This window comes from Gymnoscopelus microlampas (genome assembly GCF_963454915.1).
Source record: "Gymnoscopelus microlampas genome assembly, chromosome: 20".
NCBI lineage: Eukaryota > Metazoa > Chordata > Actinopteri > Myctophiformes > Myctophidae > Gymnoscopelus > Gymnoscopelus microlampas.
In genome coordinates this window covers 31,437,718-31,456,732 of record NC_139957.1, presented here as the reverse complement: position 1 = coordinate 31,456,732, position 19,015 = coordinate 31,437,718, and the positions used below count along the sequence as shown (strand labels likewise).

At 42.7% G+C, this 19,015-nt stretch overlaps 1 protein-coding gene across 1 annotated transcript; it reads left to right on the top strand.

The window, feature by feature from the left end:
• The first annotated feature begins 414 nt into the window (after positions 1-414).
• exoc5 (exocyst complex component 5) lies at positions 415-18,397 on the top strand. The gene is made up of 18 exons (XM_084044346.1): positions 415-607; positions 1,551-1,645; positions 4,110-4,257; positions 4,584-4,778; positions 6,220-6,284; positions 6,501-6,529; positions 6,662-6,771; positions 7,276-7,320; positions 7,429-7,569; positions 7,664-7,746; positions 8,194-8,403; positions 9,687-9,834; positions 9,997-10,105; positions 10,521-10,641; positions 10,746-10,832; positions 12,053-12,161; positions 14,884-15,099; positions 17,215-18,397. The coding sequence occupies exons 1-18, from the start codon at positions 581-583 to the stop codon at positions 17,401-17,403; spliced, it is 2,127 nt and encodes a 708-aa protein (XP_083900472.1). The 5' UTR covers positions 415-580; the 3' UTR covers positions 17,404-18,397.
• Positions 18,398-19,015: the final 618 nt, after the last annotated feature.

The window sequence follows — 19,015 nt, the reverse complement described above, 5'->3', positions numbered from 1 at the left end:
AGTGGGGACCCCCCAAAATAATCATATTTGAAATGGGGAGTGGACCCCCCACCCGACAAACACGTAATTTAGTTTGATTCGGTTTCACAGATAAATAATTGTTGCGAGGCGTTGTGAGCTTGTAGATGGAGTTATTTTCACAATACTTTTGCCTCTTTCTTATTATTTGACAATTTGGCCAATGTTTCGATGAAGTAAGTCTTTAAAATGTTAATTTCTTCTTTTTTTTTAAGAGTTCTTAAATTCCTTAAATTGTCCTCCCAAAACCACTGCACAGTGAGTGAGAACCAGTGCTTTAAGTGACCGTTCCAATCAGGTTCCAATCTTGAGCAGAATCGCAGTTGCAAATTCCGACTCCCCGAGTCATCTAGAACGCATCACATCCCCACCCTGTTCCCCACTTCCCCATACAGGAAGCAGAGGGTCGCTAACTAACTAGCTGGCTCTATGCTGTCAACAAAGGGCAACACTGTGACTGCAGGGAAAGCAGCAAATCTACCGGGAGGTTGGCGGTGTTGCCGATTCACCATCATCCCTCACGTCTAAACAGCATCTCTGCGTTGCTAGCCGACGATCGAACATGGCAACCACAGCTCAACTGTTCGAGGTGAAATGACTGTGTTAGCAGGGTAGCTAGGTAGCTGAGCTAGCTGTCGTTAGCTTGATGGTTCATGATCATGTATCTGGCAGAAATATTCAGTGGTGGAAAAAGTATTCACACGTTTTACTTAAGTAAACTGCAATGTAGACGTACTCTGTTACAAGTAAGAGTCTGGAATTCAAAATGTACTTGAGTAAAAGTACAAAAGTATTGGTATCAAAATGTACTTAAAGTACAAAAGTAAAAGTACTCATTATGCAGAATGGTCCATTTCACAATTTCAAAATGTATACAAAATCTTTTGAAAATAGCAGATTGGCTATTTTCAAATGGCCTTAATATATATATAGGGCTGAAGTGGTTATATCATTTTTGATAATTATCTATATCTGCAAAGTAACTAGTTACTAAAGTTGTCAAATAATTGTAGTGCAGTAAAAAGTACAATATTTGCCTCTGGGATGTAGTGGGGTGAAAGTATTGAAAACTCAGTAAAGGAAAAAATACCGCAAAATTGTACTCCAGTAGAGTACTTGAATAATTGTACTTAGTTACTTTACACCACTGGAAATATTGAATAATCTCACTACAGACTGGGCAAGGTTTGTCCAGTGTGGAGAGGTGAATGAGACAATGACCTGGCTGCAGATATATTATTGTCACTGTAGATTTTGCATCACATAAAGCTCAACTAATAACCGTAACACTGCTATGTTTATGACTTGTGATGTACAGCTAACATTAGAGCAAGTATTAGTTCTTCTTTCATCTGAAAACTGTGTGGGTAATCAGTAATGTTTCTTTACGATTTACTCTTTAGTGAGCAACATAACGAAAATCCGGTTCAAAGGTGGCTTATTGCTCATGTGGGTGTGGTATTGTGGTGTTTATTTTGTTTGTATGGCAGTTTTGTACACTTGTTTACTTGGCACTTGCCTCCCTCCTCCAGGAGCCTTTTGATGCAGATGAGTACATTGAGAGGTTGGCATGGAGAACACCTGGAGGAGGTTCCAAAGGAGGTGCCGAGGCCTTTGATCCTAAAAGGTAGGCTAGTGTCGTTTACACCAGTGGTTCTCGAAGTGGGGTCCGGAGGGGACACCAGGCCAGGTGTCCTTTAGGGGGTTCCAGGGGGTCCCCAGCTAAATTTGAGATATTAATAGGAACCAACTGGACCCCTACAGCTCTGTAACTCTGAGAGTGTAGAAATGTGTACACGTTATGGGCGTCTGTGGCCTAAAGCATAAAGTTTGAGAACACCACTGATTTACACCCACCACTCATAGATTTGTCTCATTTTCCTATGGATGGGAGCGTGGCAAAAACAATCAAACTAAATTGATAGGCATGGATGTATTTGAGTGGCTACCATGTTCAGCTTGTGTTTTGCCTCCACTTATGAAGCACCCACTGAAAAACATCATAATGTTATTGTATCAGAAAAGGGGTCGATAGCGCCTTTATCCAAAGCGCTTTACAATGTGCACTACATTCACCCATTCACACACTCACACCGACGGCAGAGGAAAAACATGCATGGCACCAACCTGCTCAGCACGAGCTGTCATGGTTCAGTGTCAACGGCACTTCGACAGTCGACACTAACCCAGGGAGAGTACGAGATCAAACCGGAAGACTTCGTATTCCCATGCAGCCACTCTACCACATGAGCCCCTGCGGCCCCCAATGTAAGCTTATCATATAAAAACACAATCATTGTTTAGTTAACATCATTGACCGTATTCCATCCTATTTTCAAGGGATTCTGGAGAAACTAAACTTTTCAGATGCTCATCACTTCAACACAAGGGGGGAGCAGTCCATTATGGATTTCTAATTATTTTGTCTTCAACAGATTATTAGTAATTATTTATTTCTATGCCTGATTATTTGTGATATATCTACTTGTGATATATGTCTACAAATGATGTGAAATGTAATATACACATACAATTCACAGAAATAAAATACATCCTATGTTGTTTCTACATAACATGTCTTAAATGCAGTGGCATAATGGACCATGAAGTCCAATAGTCGATTCATTGATATATATGTAAAAAAGTAACAACAAAAGATTCATTGGTAGAATAATCACTAAGAAAATTATCGATAGTTACAGCCCTATTTGAAAACCCACTCTGTGGAGATTGTTTGTGGACAATTGTACGATTGAAGCAATAACAAAATGGCTAGTTGATTGCATTTTATAACCTTGTTGCACTCGCTATTCATTCTGAGAAATGTATTTACAATATCAGCCAGTATTTATAATCTGATTTCTGAAAAATAAGACTGTAGTCTGAGATCTTTATGTGTGACTAGTCTGAGATCATTTTTTGGCGCGTGGATGATTTATGGACCAAAACTACAGTATATTTGTTTCTGTTTTGGAGAGAGCTTGCAGGGTTTGAGGTTGACAGGAATCATTCTACATTGTTGGAATAAAGTTTTGAGTTGTTTGGTGAGAATGTTGCTTGGTCTTATGTTTACATTTGGTAGCCAACTTAACTTTCTTAATCACAAATACAACACAGTAGGCCTTTGGAAGAACCCCAACTAACTATTATGTCGATCCATCCAGCCTTATCTGCTTCCTCCACAAAACTGTTGCCACAACCTCCTATCAAGCTCTATTTAAACCTTAGTGAAGAGTCAGAGACGACGTATGGAGGCCACCATACTGTGAGTCACCAACCAGGGAACGAGAAGGGAAGGGAGACGTCCTTAATCTGTAGCCAGTGCAGAGGGAATTAGTCAAGAGATTATATACTCATCATTTTAGGATGTTTCCTACTCGGTGAAATGTAGTGCTGACTTAGAACTTTTGCTCGGCCGTCCTGATGGCACTTAAAATGCAGCTGACGAGGCTCCTAGTTTTCAGAGCTTCTTAAGTCTAGGGACCCAGGAATTAAAGCACCCAGTTACACACCATTCTGTAACTATTAACTCTAAATGTTGGGTCAGTGGGACAGATTTAACCCCGCTTTTCCCCAATTACTCCTCCAGACTCAGATTTACATGAATTTGTTTTGTGTTTTACATGACGTTTGTCATGGATCTTAGTTTATTTGATCTGATTTTACTTCATTGTCCCCTTGGAGAAATGTGTCCCCTGCATTTAACTCATCCCAAGAAGCAGTGAGCAGCGATTGGGAACCAACTCTGGTTTTATTTTCAGAACCATGGTCAAGGGCACAGACACTCGGCCAGGAGTATTTACTATACCTAGCATGCATGTCCTTTGGTGTGGGGGGAAATCGGAGTACCCAGAGGAATCCCAATGCAAACACATGCTAACTCCATACAGATACCACCAGGATTCAAACCCGGGACCTTCTTGCAATGAGGCAACAGTGCTAACCACTGCGCCATCATGTAGACCAGTGTGAGAACCTGGATCTTAAACTGCTTAGTTTTTGTGTGTGGGTGTGTGTGTGTTTTTTTAGTTTATTTGTGTTTTAGTTTTTTGAGTGACATGTTTTAATTTTTTTCTTCTTCACACTGATAGGCTGCTGGAGGAGTTTGAGAATCACATAGAAGAGCTGAAGCAACTTGATGAGAAGATCCAACGCCGTGTGGAGAAGCTTGAACATCAGTGTCACCGCGAGGCTAAGGAATTTGCACACAAAGTACAAGACCTACAGAGGAGCAATCAGGTGAGGTGGATGGATAATAGTTGATATCTTTTGATATTTGCCTCTCCTTGACATGTTTTTCTTCACGGTTTTATTTTGCTCCCTGACTGCCTACCCCTCTTCTTTTCGATGGAGAAAAACAAAAAGGAATTTCACCCACTTCTTTACACCTGTAAACCTGTGATGTGACAATAAAGTTCTAACCTGTCCTGTACAATCAATGCAAATCATTGTACTGTAAGGCCCTGGCGACACGCAGAGATGTTCGCTTTCACTTTGTCGACCATCATGTCGCTTGATCTTTATGCACACTACTTTACTAACATCCAGGATCTGTGTCCCTTCAGGTGGCCTTTCAGCATTTCCAGGAACTGGACGAGCACATCAGCTATGTGGCCACCAAAGTGTGTCACCTGGGAGACCAGCTGGAGGGAGTGAACACACCTCGACAGAGGGCCGTAGAGGCTCAGCGTCTCATGACCTACTTCAACGAGTTTTTGGACGGGGAGCTTCGCAGTGACGTGTTCAACAATCCTGACAAGGTCAGTATTCTGACTGCACTACACACACCTACTGCCCTACCATCCATCCACCACCAGGGGTGCCTTATTTGTTTTATAGTGGTGGCCCCCGCTGTGATTGTTACTGTAGGTGAAACGCACGTGAACAGGATTATAAAGAAAATGATCCACATTAATTTGTCAAGTTCATCCCTTTAGTTGGATCCCTCAGCTAATTTGGATTAATAAACTGTCATTTGCTTTCTGATAATAGCTGGCTGATTGACTAGCATGGGTGTCACTGTCAACATGCTCATGTCAAGCCTAATTGCATTAATTGTAGAGTCGGAGAGAGCCCGTTGCCCTCAGTTACAGTATGTCACATTACAGGCAAGGTACTCAAATGTGCTCAGATTTCTACCTAAACACAGGCCAAGTGCTCAGATTTCTACCTAAACACAGGCCAAGTTGATATTAGACAAATTACCCTACTGTTGACCCCTAAAAGCATTGACATTTGAATATCGTAATTGGTTGTGGAGAGATCGGGATGCTCCAGATGAATTCCTGCTTGGAGATGCATCATTAGTGGTGGTGGAGCAGGGAGTCTAAGTGGGGAGAGGGGGGGTGAGGTCAATCCCAGAGACGAGAGCTGCAGATGGGGCTAGGCTTTCGGAGAGGCATGCAGGAATATCTGACCAGATTCTTTTTCCTGAGCATACCTCCAGACGAGGGGGAAAGAGGAAAGCTGCAAGTGAATAGCTGAAGGGGGATGGCTCTGCTAATCCTTCTGAAAGGGAGGGCTGGGCCGCCAGCGTGGAGACAAGTGCTGCTAAACCCTGACTGCAGGGAGACGGCTACATTACTTACATGGGATTTAGCTAATCTTAGCTGGGGGACAGATACTTAGAAAACCTTCGCCGAGCAGAAAGACTGGATCCTCCTCACGGGAGCAGAGTAATGATGTTAGCTGAGGCAGGCATCTGCGGGAACAGAGGAGTTGCGGACGGCGGGCCTTTCGTAGGTCCGGAGCTTTTTCAGCCAGCATGTATGTCAGGGGGAGGGAGGGGGGGGCGTGGGGAGGGTTCTCGACAGGGGCCTCTTTTTTAGACCGATATCCCTGGCCGGACAGATTATTGAAGGCGATTTACACTCCTGCGGGATTACAGCCTATTCAGAAAAAAGCATGCCAATAAAGAGTTGGACGTGCTGCTAAGTCAGGGCTGCTGCTGCCACCACCGCTTCTGCCGATGCCCAGGTGAGCAGCATCTGCTTGTTATCAGCTCCATGGCCAACATGGGGAGGTGGAGGAGGGCTGCTGTAAGATGATGAATCCCCCATGTGGAGTCGTTTTCCAGTGGCCTGTCTGCTCTGCCTGTTTGGATGTCCACCTCTTACTGTCCTCTCATGGTATTTCTCTCTCTCTCTCTCTCTCTCTCTCTCTCTCTCTCTCTCCTTCTTTGTCCTCGTCGCTCCTCATCAGATTAAGGAGGCGGCTGATATCATTCAGAAGCTGCATCTCATTGCCCAAGAGCTGCCGTTCGACAGGTGAGTCAGGCGTCCTAGAGGGAGCTTTAGACACCCTAGCACTGTCAGAGAAGGTGGAAGTTGAAAGTGCCAATTAGCATGCTGTGTAATCTCCTATCATGGATCGACAATGTTTTGGTGTTAAAATACATTATTAAAGTTCCTCAAAAATGCACACATTAAGTACTGTAGGCTCGAAGATGCAATTGGCTAAATCATTTTGCTCTCATTTTACAGATTTGCAGATGTCAAGGCAAAGATTGCAAGTGAGTTGTATTTCGGCTATAGTCATTAAATTGTCCAGGGCACAAGGTCACAAGAAATAACCTGCAAATAAAAAAAACTTTTCCTGTGTGTGTGTGTGTGTGTGTGTGTGTGTGTGTGTGTGGTATTTCCAGGTAAGTACCATGACCTGGAGCGTCAGTTGATCCAGGAGTTCACCGCCGCCCAGCGCAGGGGTGAGATTGGACGTATGCGGGAGGTTGCAGCGGTTCTGTTACATTTCAAGGTGATCCAGAGACATTCTGCAATCATTACTCGATCCTTTTGTCCTTTTCAGCATTACATTATGAACCACTTTCACCCTAGCTTCACTATTTTGGGCATGTCATTATAGGCAAAAGAACATTTTAGAACTGGCTATTTTTGTGCAACACTGTCGTACGACAAAGTATCAAATAGGTCATAACCACTTAACCCCTATACTTCGACAAAGCTAATAGCATTTACTAACTGTGAGCTTGTAGATCGGCTAGTTTCGCTGTTTAAAAAAAATCCCAATTTTTATATTTATGTATTTGATATATTTTTTTAACAGCAAAACTAGCCGATCTACAAGCTCACTATTAGCAAATGCTATTAGCTTTGTTGTATGGCGAACGTCAGAGTCTGCTGAGGGGATAGCTGTAGTTAAAGCAGGAGGTTGATGTCAATTCATACAGGATGTGCTAATATGGAAGTTGAGTGTCAATGTTGCATTGATGCAGTGGTAACACGTCTGTTTCTGTAACAGGGGTATGCACATTGTGTGGACGTCTACATCAAACAGTGTCAGGAAGTGAGTGTACAGTGTTCCCCACAGTCTCAAATAATATCCCAATTATCTCGTTTTTACAGCCAGTATTCTGCACAGGCCACAAGATAGCCCTTCTGTTTCTCTTCCCAGGGGGCATACATGAGGAACGATGTGTTTGAAGACACCGCAGCCCTTTGCGAGAGAGTCAACAAGCAAGTGGGGGAGGTCTTCAGCAGCCCAGAAGCCGTTATGGCCAAACTCATCCAAAGCATTTTTGAGAACAAACTACAGGTATATACCCACTATTGGCCATTGTCATTCTGTATTAACTAGATCCCACCATAACTGTGATGTTCTGTTAGACTGATAGCCCTTGTGTTTACAGGCCCACGTGAGAGAAAAACTGGACGAGACCCGCGTTCAAGACATGGAACAATACCTCAAGCACCTTTATGACCTTTACACAAAGTAATTCATGTCTTTTTTAAAATTCGGTTAATCCCTATTCGTCGTTGTACGAAGAATAGCGTATCTACAAGCTCACAACGTGTTGCGATGTGGTGCATTGTGAGCTTTTGAATTTCTTTTAATTTAAGTCTATAATTACATGCCCAAAATAGTGATGCCAGGTTGAAAGTGGTTAATGTGTCATTTTGACTGTCTTTTCAATTAAACAACAAAACTTTTTCCGCTTTACACAAATTCACAGGTAACCGTAAAACATTTTACTTTGGGGCACAGTCAATTACTAACAAGGGAAAATTATTTAAATTGGAAAACAAAGAACAAATAGTGCCACAAGGCAACAGTACACTGATCTCTGGCTAATTTCTGCTTGACACGTCAGTCGACAAACAATGACATATCATCAACTGTGAAAAGTGACTTCATCCCAATGCTTGTGTCCTCTACCAGGACCACAGCGTTGACAAACAAGCTGACGGAGTTCAACCTAGGCTCAGACAAGCACACCTTCCTGTCCAAACTCATCAAGAACATCTTCTCCTCCTACCTGGAGAGCTACATCGACATGGAAAGAGACTACCTTCGCACTCGCAGTGCCTTGATCCTACAACGTTTCTACGACTCCAAGAACCACCAGAAGCGTCTCATTGGCACCGGCAGGTGAGATTTGTAGGTTTCACTCTCAATGGCGTTGGAGTGTGAAACGCAAAATACACTGACAATGGTCCTGTTATGTTAACATCAGAACAGGTTGAGTTTCCCACATATAAGTAGGGTGAGAGCCTGTCACCACTTGGCTCACCAAACCTCCTGAATCTGCTCTGTTTTGTAATATTATTATTTATGTATTTATGAAGCACGTACCAAACAAAATTACAAAGTGCTTTACATAAAACTGAAGATAAATAAAACCAGTCACAGACATAAACAACAGTGAGAAATAAAAACATTAAGGGAATCAACCAATAACATTGCAAAATGTTAAATTATGGTGAAGGCCTTTAGATAAAAGTTTTAAGACTGTATTTATAATAAAACACAGTTAGAAGCCTGAGCTCCTCAGCCTTCTCTTTCCAGAGCCAAGGAACCCTGACGGCAAAGTCACGGTCACTTGTCTTCAGCCTCTATACAGGAACAACCAGCAGGTTCCAGTTAGGACTCAAATATAATCAAACAGCTTAAAATAATCAGCAAAATCTAAAAATCAACCCTAAAATGACAGGCAGCCAGTGTAGCGTTTAAATAGGAGTAATATGTTCACTTGTTTTGGTTTGGGCCCTGAGGTCCTACCGACCTTCTACAGAAGTACCACGAGAGCCCTGCCCTGACTGGCTGCGTCTGTGCCTTGTATGGAAACTAGTGCACTGCAAAGCAACATCGATTGTGAGCTATCCTCTATCCGGGACATATACGATGGACATTGTGTCAGCAAAGCTTGCATGCAGGCTTATCAAAAATTCTAGCCAAGCAGGGACTGTTTCAGATGCTATTAAGGAGCAAGTGGCTTTGTAGCCTCAAAGCCACTGGCAGTAGATTTCTAAATAGCTTCTTCCTGGACAGTCAGTCATATAAACATAGCTTGGGAAATGCTAATATACCACCACTGTATTCTGTACAATTTGGACCTTATTAAGTGTTTTTGCTTAAGACATGTGAAAACAAACACCATTGCAATAGTTAAGGTTGGAAGAAATAAAAGCTTGTATGAGGATTTTGTTGTCTTTTAAAATTCAGTTGATCTGATCCTGGATATATTCCTGAGATGATAAAAAACATGTGTGAATGAATTTATTAAAGTGGCTTTCAAAGTTTAGGCTGGGATCAAATAAAACCAAGGTTTTCAGCTACAGACATGACGTTGTTGAATAAAGGACTAAGTGAAGACTAAATTTGAAAGTCTTTAACAATTCTAATCCTCCTTTTCTCTCTGTCCCCTCCCGCAGTATCCAGGAGTTGAAGGAGCGAATAAGACAGCGCACTAACCTGCCCCTGGGCCCGAGCATTGACACCCATGGAGAGACCTTCCTGTGCCAAGAGGTGGTGCTTAACCTTCTGCAGGAGACACGACATGCCTTTGAAAGATGCAACAAGGTGAGAATCCCCTTCGTCCGGTTCATGGGATTGTTGTGCATTTATGTCAAGTCAACATAAGGGAAAAACCCTGTTTTGTTTTCATTGCCATTCAGTGTAGAAACCCTATTGAGCTGAGTGCAAATTGCATCGCCATTCTCTTTTCTTTTTTCTGTGATCCAGTTGTCAGATCCTGCAGACTTGCCCAAGAATGCCTTCTCCATCTTCCTGCTACTGGTGGAGCACCTGTGTATAGATTACATCGACTACGCCCTGGAGATTGGCCTCTCAGGTACATCCATCTCAACTCCTCCCCGGGGCACAGAGCCACCATCAAAGAATGTCTCAGCAAGTGGTTGTTGATTGGTATTGAACCAAGTTCAATAAGAAATGGTCAGCATTTATATAGCACCTTGTTTCCAAAGCACTTTACAATGTATGTAATACGGTACATTAAACCATTCACACACACAGACAGTGGAGTCAGCCATGCAAGGCACCAACCTGCTTGACGGAGCAGTTAAAGGGGTTCAGTGTCTTGCTCAAGGACACTTCGACATGATGCCAGTATTGCCAAGAGAAGCAGGAATCAAACCCTGAACCAGCAGCCTTCTGATTCTCATACAAAAGCTAATTTCCCCCCACTGTTAATCCACCTTTTTGTGTACGCTAATCATTCATCCTGTTCCTCCTGCTTTGAACTACAGCTATCCCCTCAGCAGATGCCAGGAACGCCAACCTGTACTTCCTGGATGTGGTCCAGCAGGCCAACACTATCTTCCACCTGTTCGACAAGCAGTTCAACGACCACCTTATGCCTCTCATAAGGTCAGATCATTCAAATCAGTGCATCCTGCTGGAAGCTGTTAGCTCCTTACCTAGCTTTGTTTTTTGCAGTCAAAAGTAGGAACCTCTGACATTTTTGTCCACAGCTCCTCCCCAAAGTTGGCAGAATGTCTGCACAAGAAAAAAGAAGTGATTGAACAAATGGAAGTAAAACTGGATACAGGCATTGACAGGTCAGTTTTCCAACCGACTACATATAAGCCTTCTGTTTCAGCATTTATATGTAGGGATGGAGCTCGTTAATGTTTATTGATAATGAGCACCTTATCAATCCTGCTTATTCATCCACTATTGAGCTTTTTCCATTATTTTGTGGGAAGACAAATTTGGAACAAAACCTGTATCTTTTTTTATTGCCCAGTTGTGAATGAGTTTGTGTCTGACCACCATCTAAAAGTAAATGAAGATGACAACAGTTAAACATATCTTTGCCTATCATTAAAACAACCATTCATTAACGTGCAATAAGTGTTAAATGGCTTTATATTATGAATAGTACTGTAATAATTACTATAAAATCTCCATGTCTCTTCAGCTCTTTATATACAGAAAATGCATATTTATTTTTTCTATTCTTTTTTCTTTATATTTTATATTTTAAAAAATATAAAAAAATATCACTTGCGCTACATTACAAGGGCCTTCAAATACAGTACTTTTCAAACAGATAGAATGCAAGTGACCTTTTTACTTTTGGAAAATGATATTGAAGAAACTGTTAACTGGTTAAAAAATATATGCACCGTCACTTGTAGATCTGCTATTTTTGGCAACGATAGACTGAGAAGATGTCGCACATTGAATATGTCACGCTAGGCGACACTAGTCACTTGCAGGGAGATTTTAGAGTTTCCCAAACGGATTATCACCAATTGGATTATTAATATTGTCAACGGAGACTTGCTACCATGCTGGGCTGCATGCACATGCCTTGGGTAGAAGAGGACGAGTGAAACTTTTGAGCGTTTCACTCGTAACGCCCTTGTTCCACCGCACATGTAAACACAACACTGAAGCTGCACGCAACCACTGGCCCATTAAAAAAGCGTTGTATCCACTAGTGAGCCAATCAAATATCTATTCCTTGTTTCCCCGGGAAGCGCTGGTTGGCAGGTATCCATACACTTTTAGATCGACATGTTTGTGCCAGCGTGGGTGATTAGATTTATCGCTTCTTGTTTTGATTGTTTAGACATGAGGTCACAGGCCGCTATACCCGATAACAGGCTCGACAAGCACAAAGCTTATTGATACTTAGGTCTCGATAAATTCAGAACCGGGTTGGACCCGGACCCGGCTCTCGAGCTCCATTCCTATATATATATATGTGGACACAAATGAATGTGCCCAGTTGAAAAATACACTAGTTCCTATTCTCTATACATCCATCCAGAACAATTAACTGCATGGTGGGCCAGATGAAGCACATCCTGACCACGGAGCAGAAGAAGACTGACTTCAGGCCAGAGGATGAGAACAACGTCATGATCCAGTACACTGCAGTAAGGGAACGCAAAGCCATAGCTTCTCCTTTGACTTGGCTCACATGCGAAACTAAACAAATTAGAAAGCAAGGTGGACACCAAAACATTCTGGGCACTATGGAATACTGGTAACCTTGGAATAATAATACAAATAATACATTTTATTTGTAATGCACTTTTCATTCACAAGGAATCTCAGAGTGCCACATGGTAAAAACACATCATCAATCATATACGGTTAAAAAAAAAGGGCCGGTCCCCCATAGTACGTAGATTGGTACCAGGGACATCGAGGAGGAATCTGCTCGCAGATCTGAGGGTGCAGGTGGAAGTTTGTGGAGGCTTAATTCGTTTCTGTAGGTAGGGGAGGGGCATGTCCATTTATGCAGTTGTGAGTTATTAGTAGGACCTTGTAGACGATCCTGGCTGAAACGGGGAGCCAGTGCAGTGAGAATAGGATAGGTGTTATATGATCGTGCTTACGCACTGTTATTAGGATCCTGGCAGCGCTGTTTTGGATGTATTGCAGCTTCTGAATAATCTTGCCAGGAAGAGTGGGCGCTTTGGGGGGGAGAAGAGTGATGTGTTTGTTAGTGCCCAGTTTTCCTTGTGCCCACTCTTCTCCCCCCGCAAAGTGCCCACTCTTTGGGGTGCCCACATTTCCTTAGTGCCCACTCTTCCTAGTGCCCACTTTTCCTTAGTGCCCACTCTTCCTAGTGCCCACCTTTCCTGGTGTCCACTCTTCCCTAGTGCCCAGTCTTCCCAAAAAGATGGTGCCCAGATTTCCCTAGTGCCCACCTTTCCTGTATTCGGCACATCTCTGCATTGATTGAAGCTTTTGCATTGCAGTACATGTTTTATCCAGTTCACTGAATCTTACACTCACTACTCACTATTATAATCCACTATGTAGATAGATAGATAGATAGATAGATACTTTATTTGTCCTTGCGGAAATTCATTTTGTGCCAAGCAGCCATCAGGATACAAAAAATCACAAACACATAACATAGTTACAAAATACATACAAGTAGACAAGGCAACCAGTCATGGTTCAAGAGGCATCACATTACATTTCATTTTATGCACAGAACTGAGATGGGGCCTGTTTGTTCAGGAGTCCTATACTTGTAGGGACAAATGATCTTGAAGCCCTAGCCTGCAACATTGGCACTGTGTACCGTCGTCCTGATGGTAAAAGGTGGTATTGACTGTATAACGGGTGCGTTCTATCCCTAGCAATAGCTCTCCCCTTCCTAAGCACCCGGGTCTCATACATTGCTGCCATACTCTCATGTCGTACCCCAGCTATCTTGCTGGATACATTGATGATTTTATGGAGTTTGTTCTTATTAACCAATGATAATGAGCCATACCAGGAAACGAAACAGAAAGTCAGTGCACTCTCCACGAAGGATCGATGGAAGAGTACCATTACACTTTTTTTTTGTAGTGAGATACAAATGTTGTAGTGCTGTCTGAATGTGTAGTGAGAATTATTATACCATATATAGTGGACTCATCGTATCCCACAATGCATATTGAAAAGTATTATACAACTGATGGTCACTAACCAAGCACTACATACCATCATGCATTGTGCTGAAAGGAAAAATGGCAGATGGATCTGGCATGTTTTAAATGTGCAACAGCAATAATGTAATTAATGGTGATCCGAAAGTGTGTTAACCACTTAAATCGTAGCCATCCCTATTCTGGTCATGTCATAATAGGCGAACATTCTGTGAAAATAGGCGTATCCCAGTGGGCTTAAGCACAACCAAACAACTTAAAGTTTGTATCCCACCCATACTGTATACCCTCACACACAATGCACACACAGTTGCAAATGCAGTACTACTTTTATTTCAATATACGTATTTGAATCTGTTTGCAAATCTCTGCCTATGATATGCCCAAAATAGTGACGCTGGGTTGGAAGTGTTTAACCCATTAAGACCTGGAACGCATCTGTGTCACTTTAGATTTCTTTGGCTATTCAAAAATATGCCACGCTCATAGCGCGGCACCGAGTGCCGCGCTATAGATCCGCTTGTAGATCTGCTATTTTTGAAAAATCTTGAAAAAATGTGTTTTAGATTTTTTTCAAAAAACTGTTAGGATTTAGAAAGCATTTTTAAGAATCGCCTCAGGTCTTAACACATTGACTGCCATCGGCTAATCTCAGAACGTCCATCGTAGTGCCAAGCAATTTCTTACCTTTTTTGTTTTTTTGATTCCGTCATAGGCCCCGCTAAATCCGTTTAAAATCCGCGTTCATTTGGTTCGACACAAACACGGGACCCGACCGAACAAAACGCTGAAAACCGTGCGGCGATCCGACACTGCATTCTGGAGAACGAGAGGAAAACGCTAAAATGGTGGATGCGGTGAGAAAAACAACAAGCCAGAGATAATGGCGTCCAAAGTTGACCGCTAGACAGGAAACGGAGGCGGGAGAAAAACCGGAAACAGTATTATTTCGTTTCCGGTCCGCCCACTTCGAGACCGGAAGTGCAAAAAAAATCCGGAATCTGCACCTGCACGATTTAACATGGGAAAACACCCGCCCCGTAGGACTACGGGAACGGCAGTTAACGGTTGGATTTAACGGCCCGTAGGACTACGGGCCTGGCAGTGGATGTGTTAATGGGTTAAAGCACCTTCAACTCTATTGTAGTGTATTACCATATTATGATGATGATTATGATATGTGACCCCCTCCTGTGCTCCTCTGCAGGCCTGCTCCAAGGTGTGTGTGTACGTTAGCCGACAGGTGGAGCGCGTGCGGAAGTCCATGGATGGGAAGAACGTGGACACGGTGTTGACGGAGCTGGGCGTGCGCTTCCACAGGCTAATTCACGAGCACCTACAGCAATACAGCTACAGCTCCATGGGAGGCATGCTGGCCATCTGCGACGTGGCCGAATATCGACGATGCGCCAAGGACTACAAGGTGCGGGGGTGGAGGGGCATGGTGACTTCTATGGATGTACAAAACATAGCGAACACACGTCAAACCATTGCCAAATCCTTTAACAAAACAAAAAGAAGACGGTACAATGACATGATAAGTCCAGGGGAGAGCTGTGATCTGTACCTCGTTTCTGCCTTGAATGGTAGATGAGGCTGAGGGTTAATTAATGGCTTTTAAAGTTTATTATTCGTTTATTTATTTATTTTAAACCTTTAAAATGGATGCATAGGGTGGGGAACTCAATATTCTGTACATTTGTACATTAAGTATACACTCAAGTCACACCAAAGGGAATTCATACATTTGATGTACAAGCCTGCGTTACGAGACTTGCGGGTTACAGTACATAGTCACATGGCGTGTTGTGTTTATGTACAAATAAAGGCCTGGCCCCAGTAAAAGCCAGGTAAAGAAAACATTACCTTAAGGGCTCTGGTGGACAGTTCACCATAATTTACATTTCCATAGTAGTAGTTATTCATGTACAACAACAACATTCATACTTCATAGTCCTACTCACCACTGCTCAGTTTCTGTTTTCAACAAACTGAGCAGAAGACAGAAGGGAAGTTGTTGGTGGTCGGGTTGTGGGTGCCTCCGTGGCCGACAGCAGGGCATACAGAGCAATACAGTACATCCAGTCGTAAACCCGATGTTAACATGTGCTGGTCTGTAAAAAAAGGTATGCTTGTTCCCCAACACTGTCAATGGAAAAAGCTTATGCTGAATTGCAATTGTGTTTTAGTGCACAGCAGCCCAGGTCTAGGACATCTCTGCTAAAACTCTGCTGTCTCCTGCCTCTTTCCTATTGTTTCAAGATTCTAACAGCTTAAGGAAGAGTCATGGAAAAGCAAAACCACTGCATGTGTGATGTTTGAGAAATTAATTTGATATCACCCGCTTGTCAAAGGAGTGCTTTGGCCTTTCGAGTTAATAACGTATACATTATTGGTATTAAATATTGCAAAAATATTGAAGTAAGACTAAAACAGAGCTTTTTTTAAATTGAAATGTTTCCCTATTGCATGGCCTCTCTGTTAAATATGTAGTTATCAATATTAAGTTACTATGTTGCAGATTGTGTACAAAGCTGCACAAATCACAGTGAGTGTTCAGTGGTGATGCAGATTAACTATGTACACATCTACAATCCAAGTTCCACACTCATCAGGAGTTTTTACATGCAGGCTTTGCATGCTGCATTTGTTTATGGCCAGAGACCGCTCTGTTTTGGGATGGCATGCACGTAGCCACGAGGTGTGATTGGTCTAATTCCGAGGAAACGGGTACACAGATAAAACCTGTTCTAATAACCTAATAAGCCTGTGTCCAGTTAAGGTCTAGTTCTCTATTTAGAACTTGAATAGCTCTATATTCTGGTTGTAATCATTGCTATAGAGTTTGTATTCAGTAACAGGGGTCTCTCCATCTCTCCAGCTCTTTGATGAACAGAAAATTCATTTTCAGGTTAGGATACCAATTTTATCCAAATCAGGAGAGAACTCATACAGGATACATGACAAAGAAGTGGATTTGGAAGTGATGTCACCAAGAAATGAGCAGACAAAATTGGAACTGGAACACTATAGAAGTGAAGCTGATGAATGGATACTGTCTCCCGATTGGCTGAAATTGGCAACCCACATGAACATTTTATTTTCTGTTTATTAATGCGCTGGAGAGACAGGGAGACCCATGTTACTGAACAAACACTCTATAGCAATGATTAATACCACAATATAGAACGTTAACCTTATAGCAACAAACTTTTTTTTACCAAAACAAATATCACTTACACTACCTTTTTTAAAGGTAGTAGTGTAAGTAGTATTTTATGGTTAAAACATTTTTGTGAAAAGGTTAAAGCTCTATATTCTCATAGTAAATATTGCTACAGTGTGTGCTGAGAATGAGCACAATTTTAACTATACATTATGTATTAACTGTAACATTCTTACACAGTAATACATTATACAGTAGGAGCCAGAATGAGTTTCGGGGGCAAAGTTTTCATGAATTAAAATTCTGTGTTTTCAGGAATATCCTGACCCTCAGTATGTTTTGCTCATTTTTGTTGGTGTATTTGTCCGACAGGTCCCTCTGGTGCTGCAGCTGTTCGACACGCTCCACGCTCTCTGCAACCTCCTGGTGGTTGCCCCCGACAACCTGAAGCAGGTTTGCTCGGGTGAGCAGCTGACAAACCTGGACCGGAACCTCTTGCATGACTTCGTCAAGCTGAGAGTAGACTACCGCGCGGCCCGACTGGGTCGCCACTTCAGTTAATGACTGACTCAACCGTCCACTGCCCTCCGTCCAATCACATTATTCCCCCGTGCTTTCAGACAATGCACCTCGGAGCTCATTTCCCCGCTTCAGAGCATATTTCATTTTGGATTGTCTCTCAGGCATATGGAATTTTCCAGGATTGCTTTGTCCGTTCAAAGAGACAAAGACCGCAGCTTCCTTCAATCTGGGATATGTGCATTTTTATGTCTAATGTCTATGGACTGAACTTTATTTGTTTTTAAATACTAATCCAACACCAATCCACAGGGTTATAATTTGACCTACTATCACTAAATGGACAGCATTGATTTCCGTGCTTTTGCCCGTAACACACAAAGAAACAGACTTGTTGTTTTGATTGTGCCAAATATATGAATCTTATAATGTGGCTGCACTTGTACACAGGAGCAGACTGTAAAGCTGCTGTAAAAGGAAGGTTATGACTGTTGACTCGGGCCTGTGAGTGGATAGCCACAGACTGTAGACATCTCAGCCGAGCATGAGATAAGACACATGACCACCTCTTTAACCCTCGACCTCTGACTTCAGAGCAGAGTTCAAGAGGTCACTACTACTACAGAGAACTGTGATGTGAGCCGTAAGCAGGTCTGAGAACCCCCTTGGGAGATTTGGGTGGTCCCAAATTAGGCTGAGATGACTGGTGTGATGGGTCAGTGAATATCTGTCACTGTAATTGCACAGATCAACACCTGCTCATCCAGCGGTGCCCGCACTCCCATGTACTCCATTGTTGACTGGATCAGCGGTGTTTCTGGGTCAGGGCTCGTTGAAATGCTGGCCCCTGCTGATTAAGGAATCAAACTTGTGTGCCGTTATTCACACAGGGATTATTGAAGGTTCACTGTCACCGTCTCTGTTCTCAGCATGGAGACCATTCATTTGCCTGAAACCGCGTGCTATGCTAACCTGTTCCCAGTGTACCGCTGTTTACCTTAATCAATGACTCATTAAAAAGATGTGATTCATCACAGTACCTTTTTTTTTTTTTATCCTATCCGTCTCCCTTTAGCAAACCGCAGGGATCCGGAAATTGAAAAGTTCCGCCCGCTCTCTGGGCGAGTGTCACTTTCAAAGTGAGACGAAACGGGCAACTTCCTTTTCTATGGAAGTCATCAAGTATTCATGGGAATTCTTGCCACCAGAGTAAAGTTCTTTGTGAGTCTTCAGGAAGTGAGCAGAGCGGAGGGGATTAGATATCTACTGGTTGATGAAATGTGTGCAGTAGTCATGGACTGGGGCGAGCTGGGGAGATAGAGACGGCTGAGAGCTCCGCTTCAGCTCCGGCTGGCTGCTGTTGTGTAGAAGGTACACACGGCACTGTGCAAAGTCAAACAACATAATTAATTAGGCTAATATTAATATTATCAATGCCACATAAATTCAATTCTACCAGCCCTAATCACAACTGGATAGCTTGTAAAAATTATTTTGTTAGGCCCTGATGCAAACACTGGGTCTTTTCCAAACATTTGAAAACTATTTGTTTTTGCCGTGATTAATGTGTGCATCACAGGAAGGGGCTGGGGAAGCGAGGCCCGGCCAGGGACGATAACTGGTGTTGAGACGAAGGCAGAGGCACAGTCTGGCC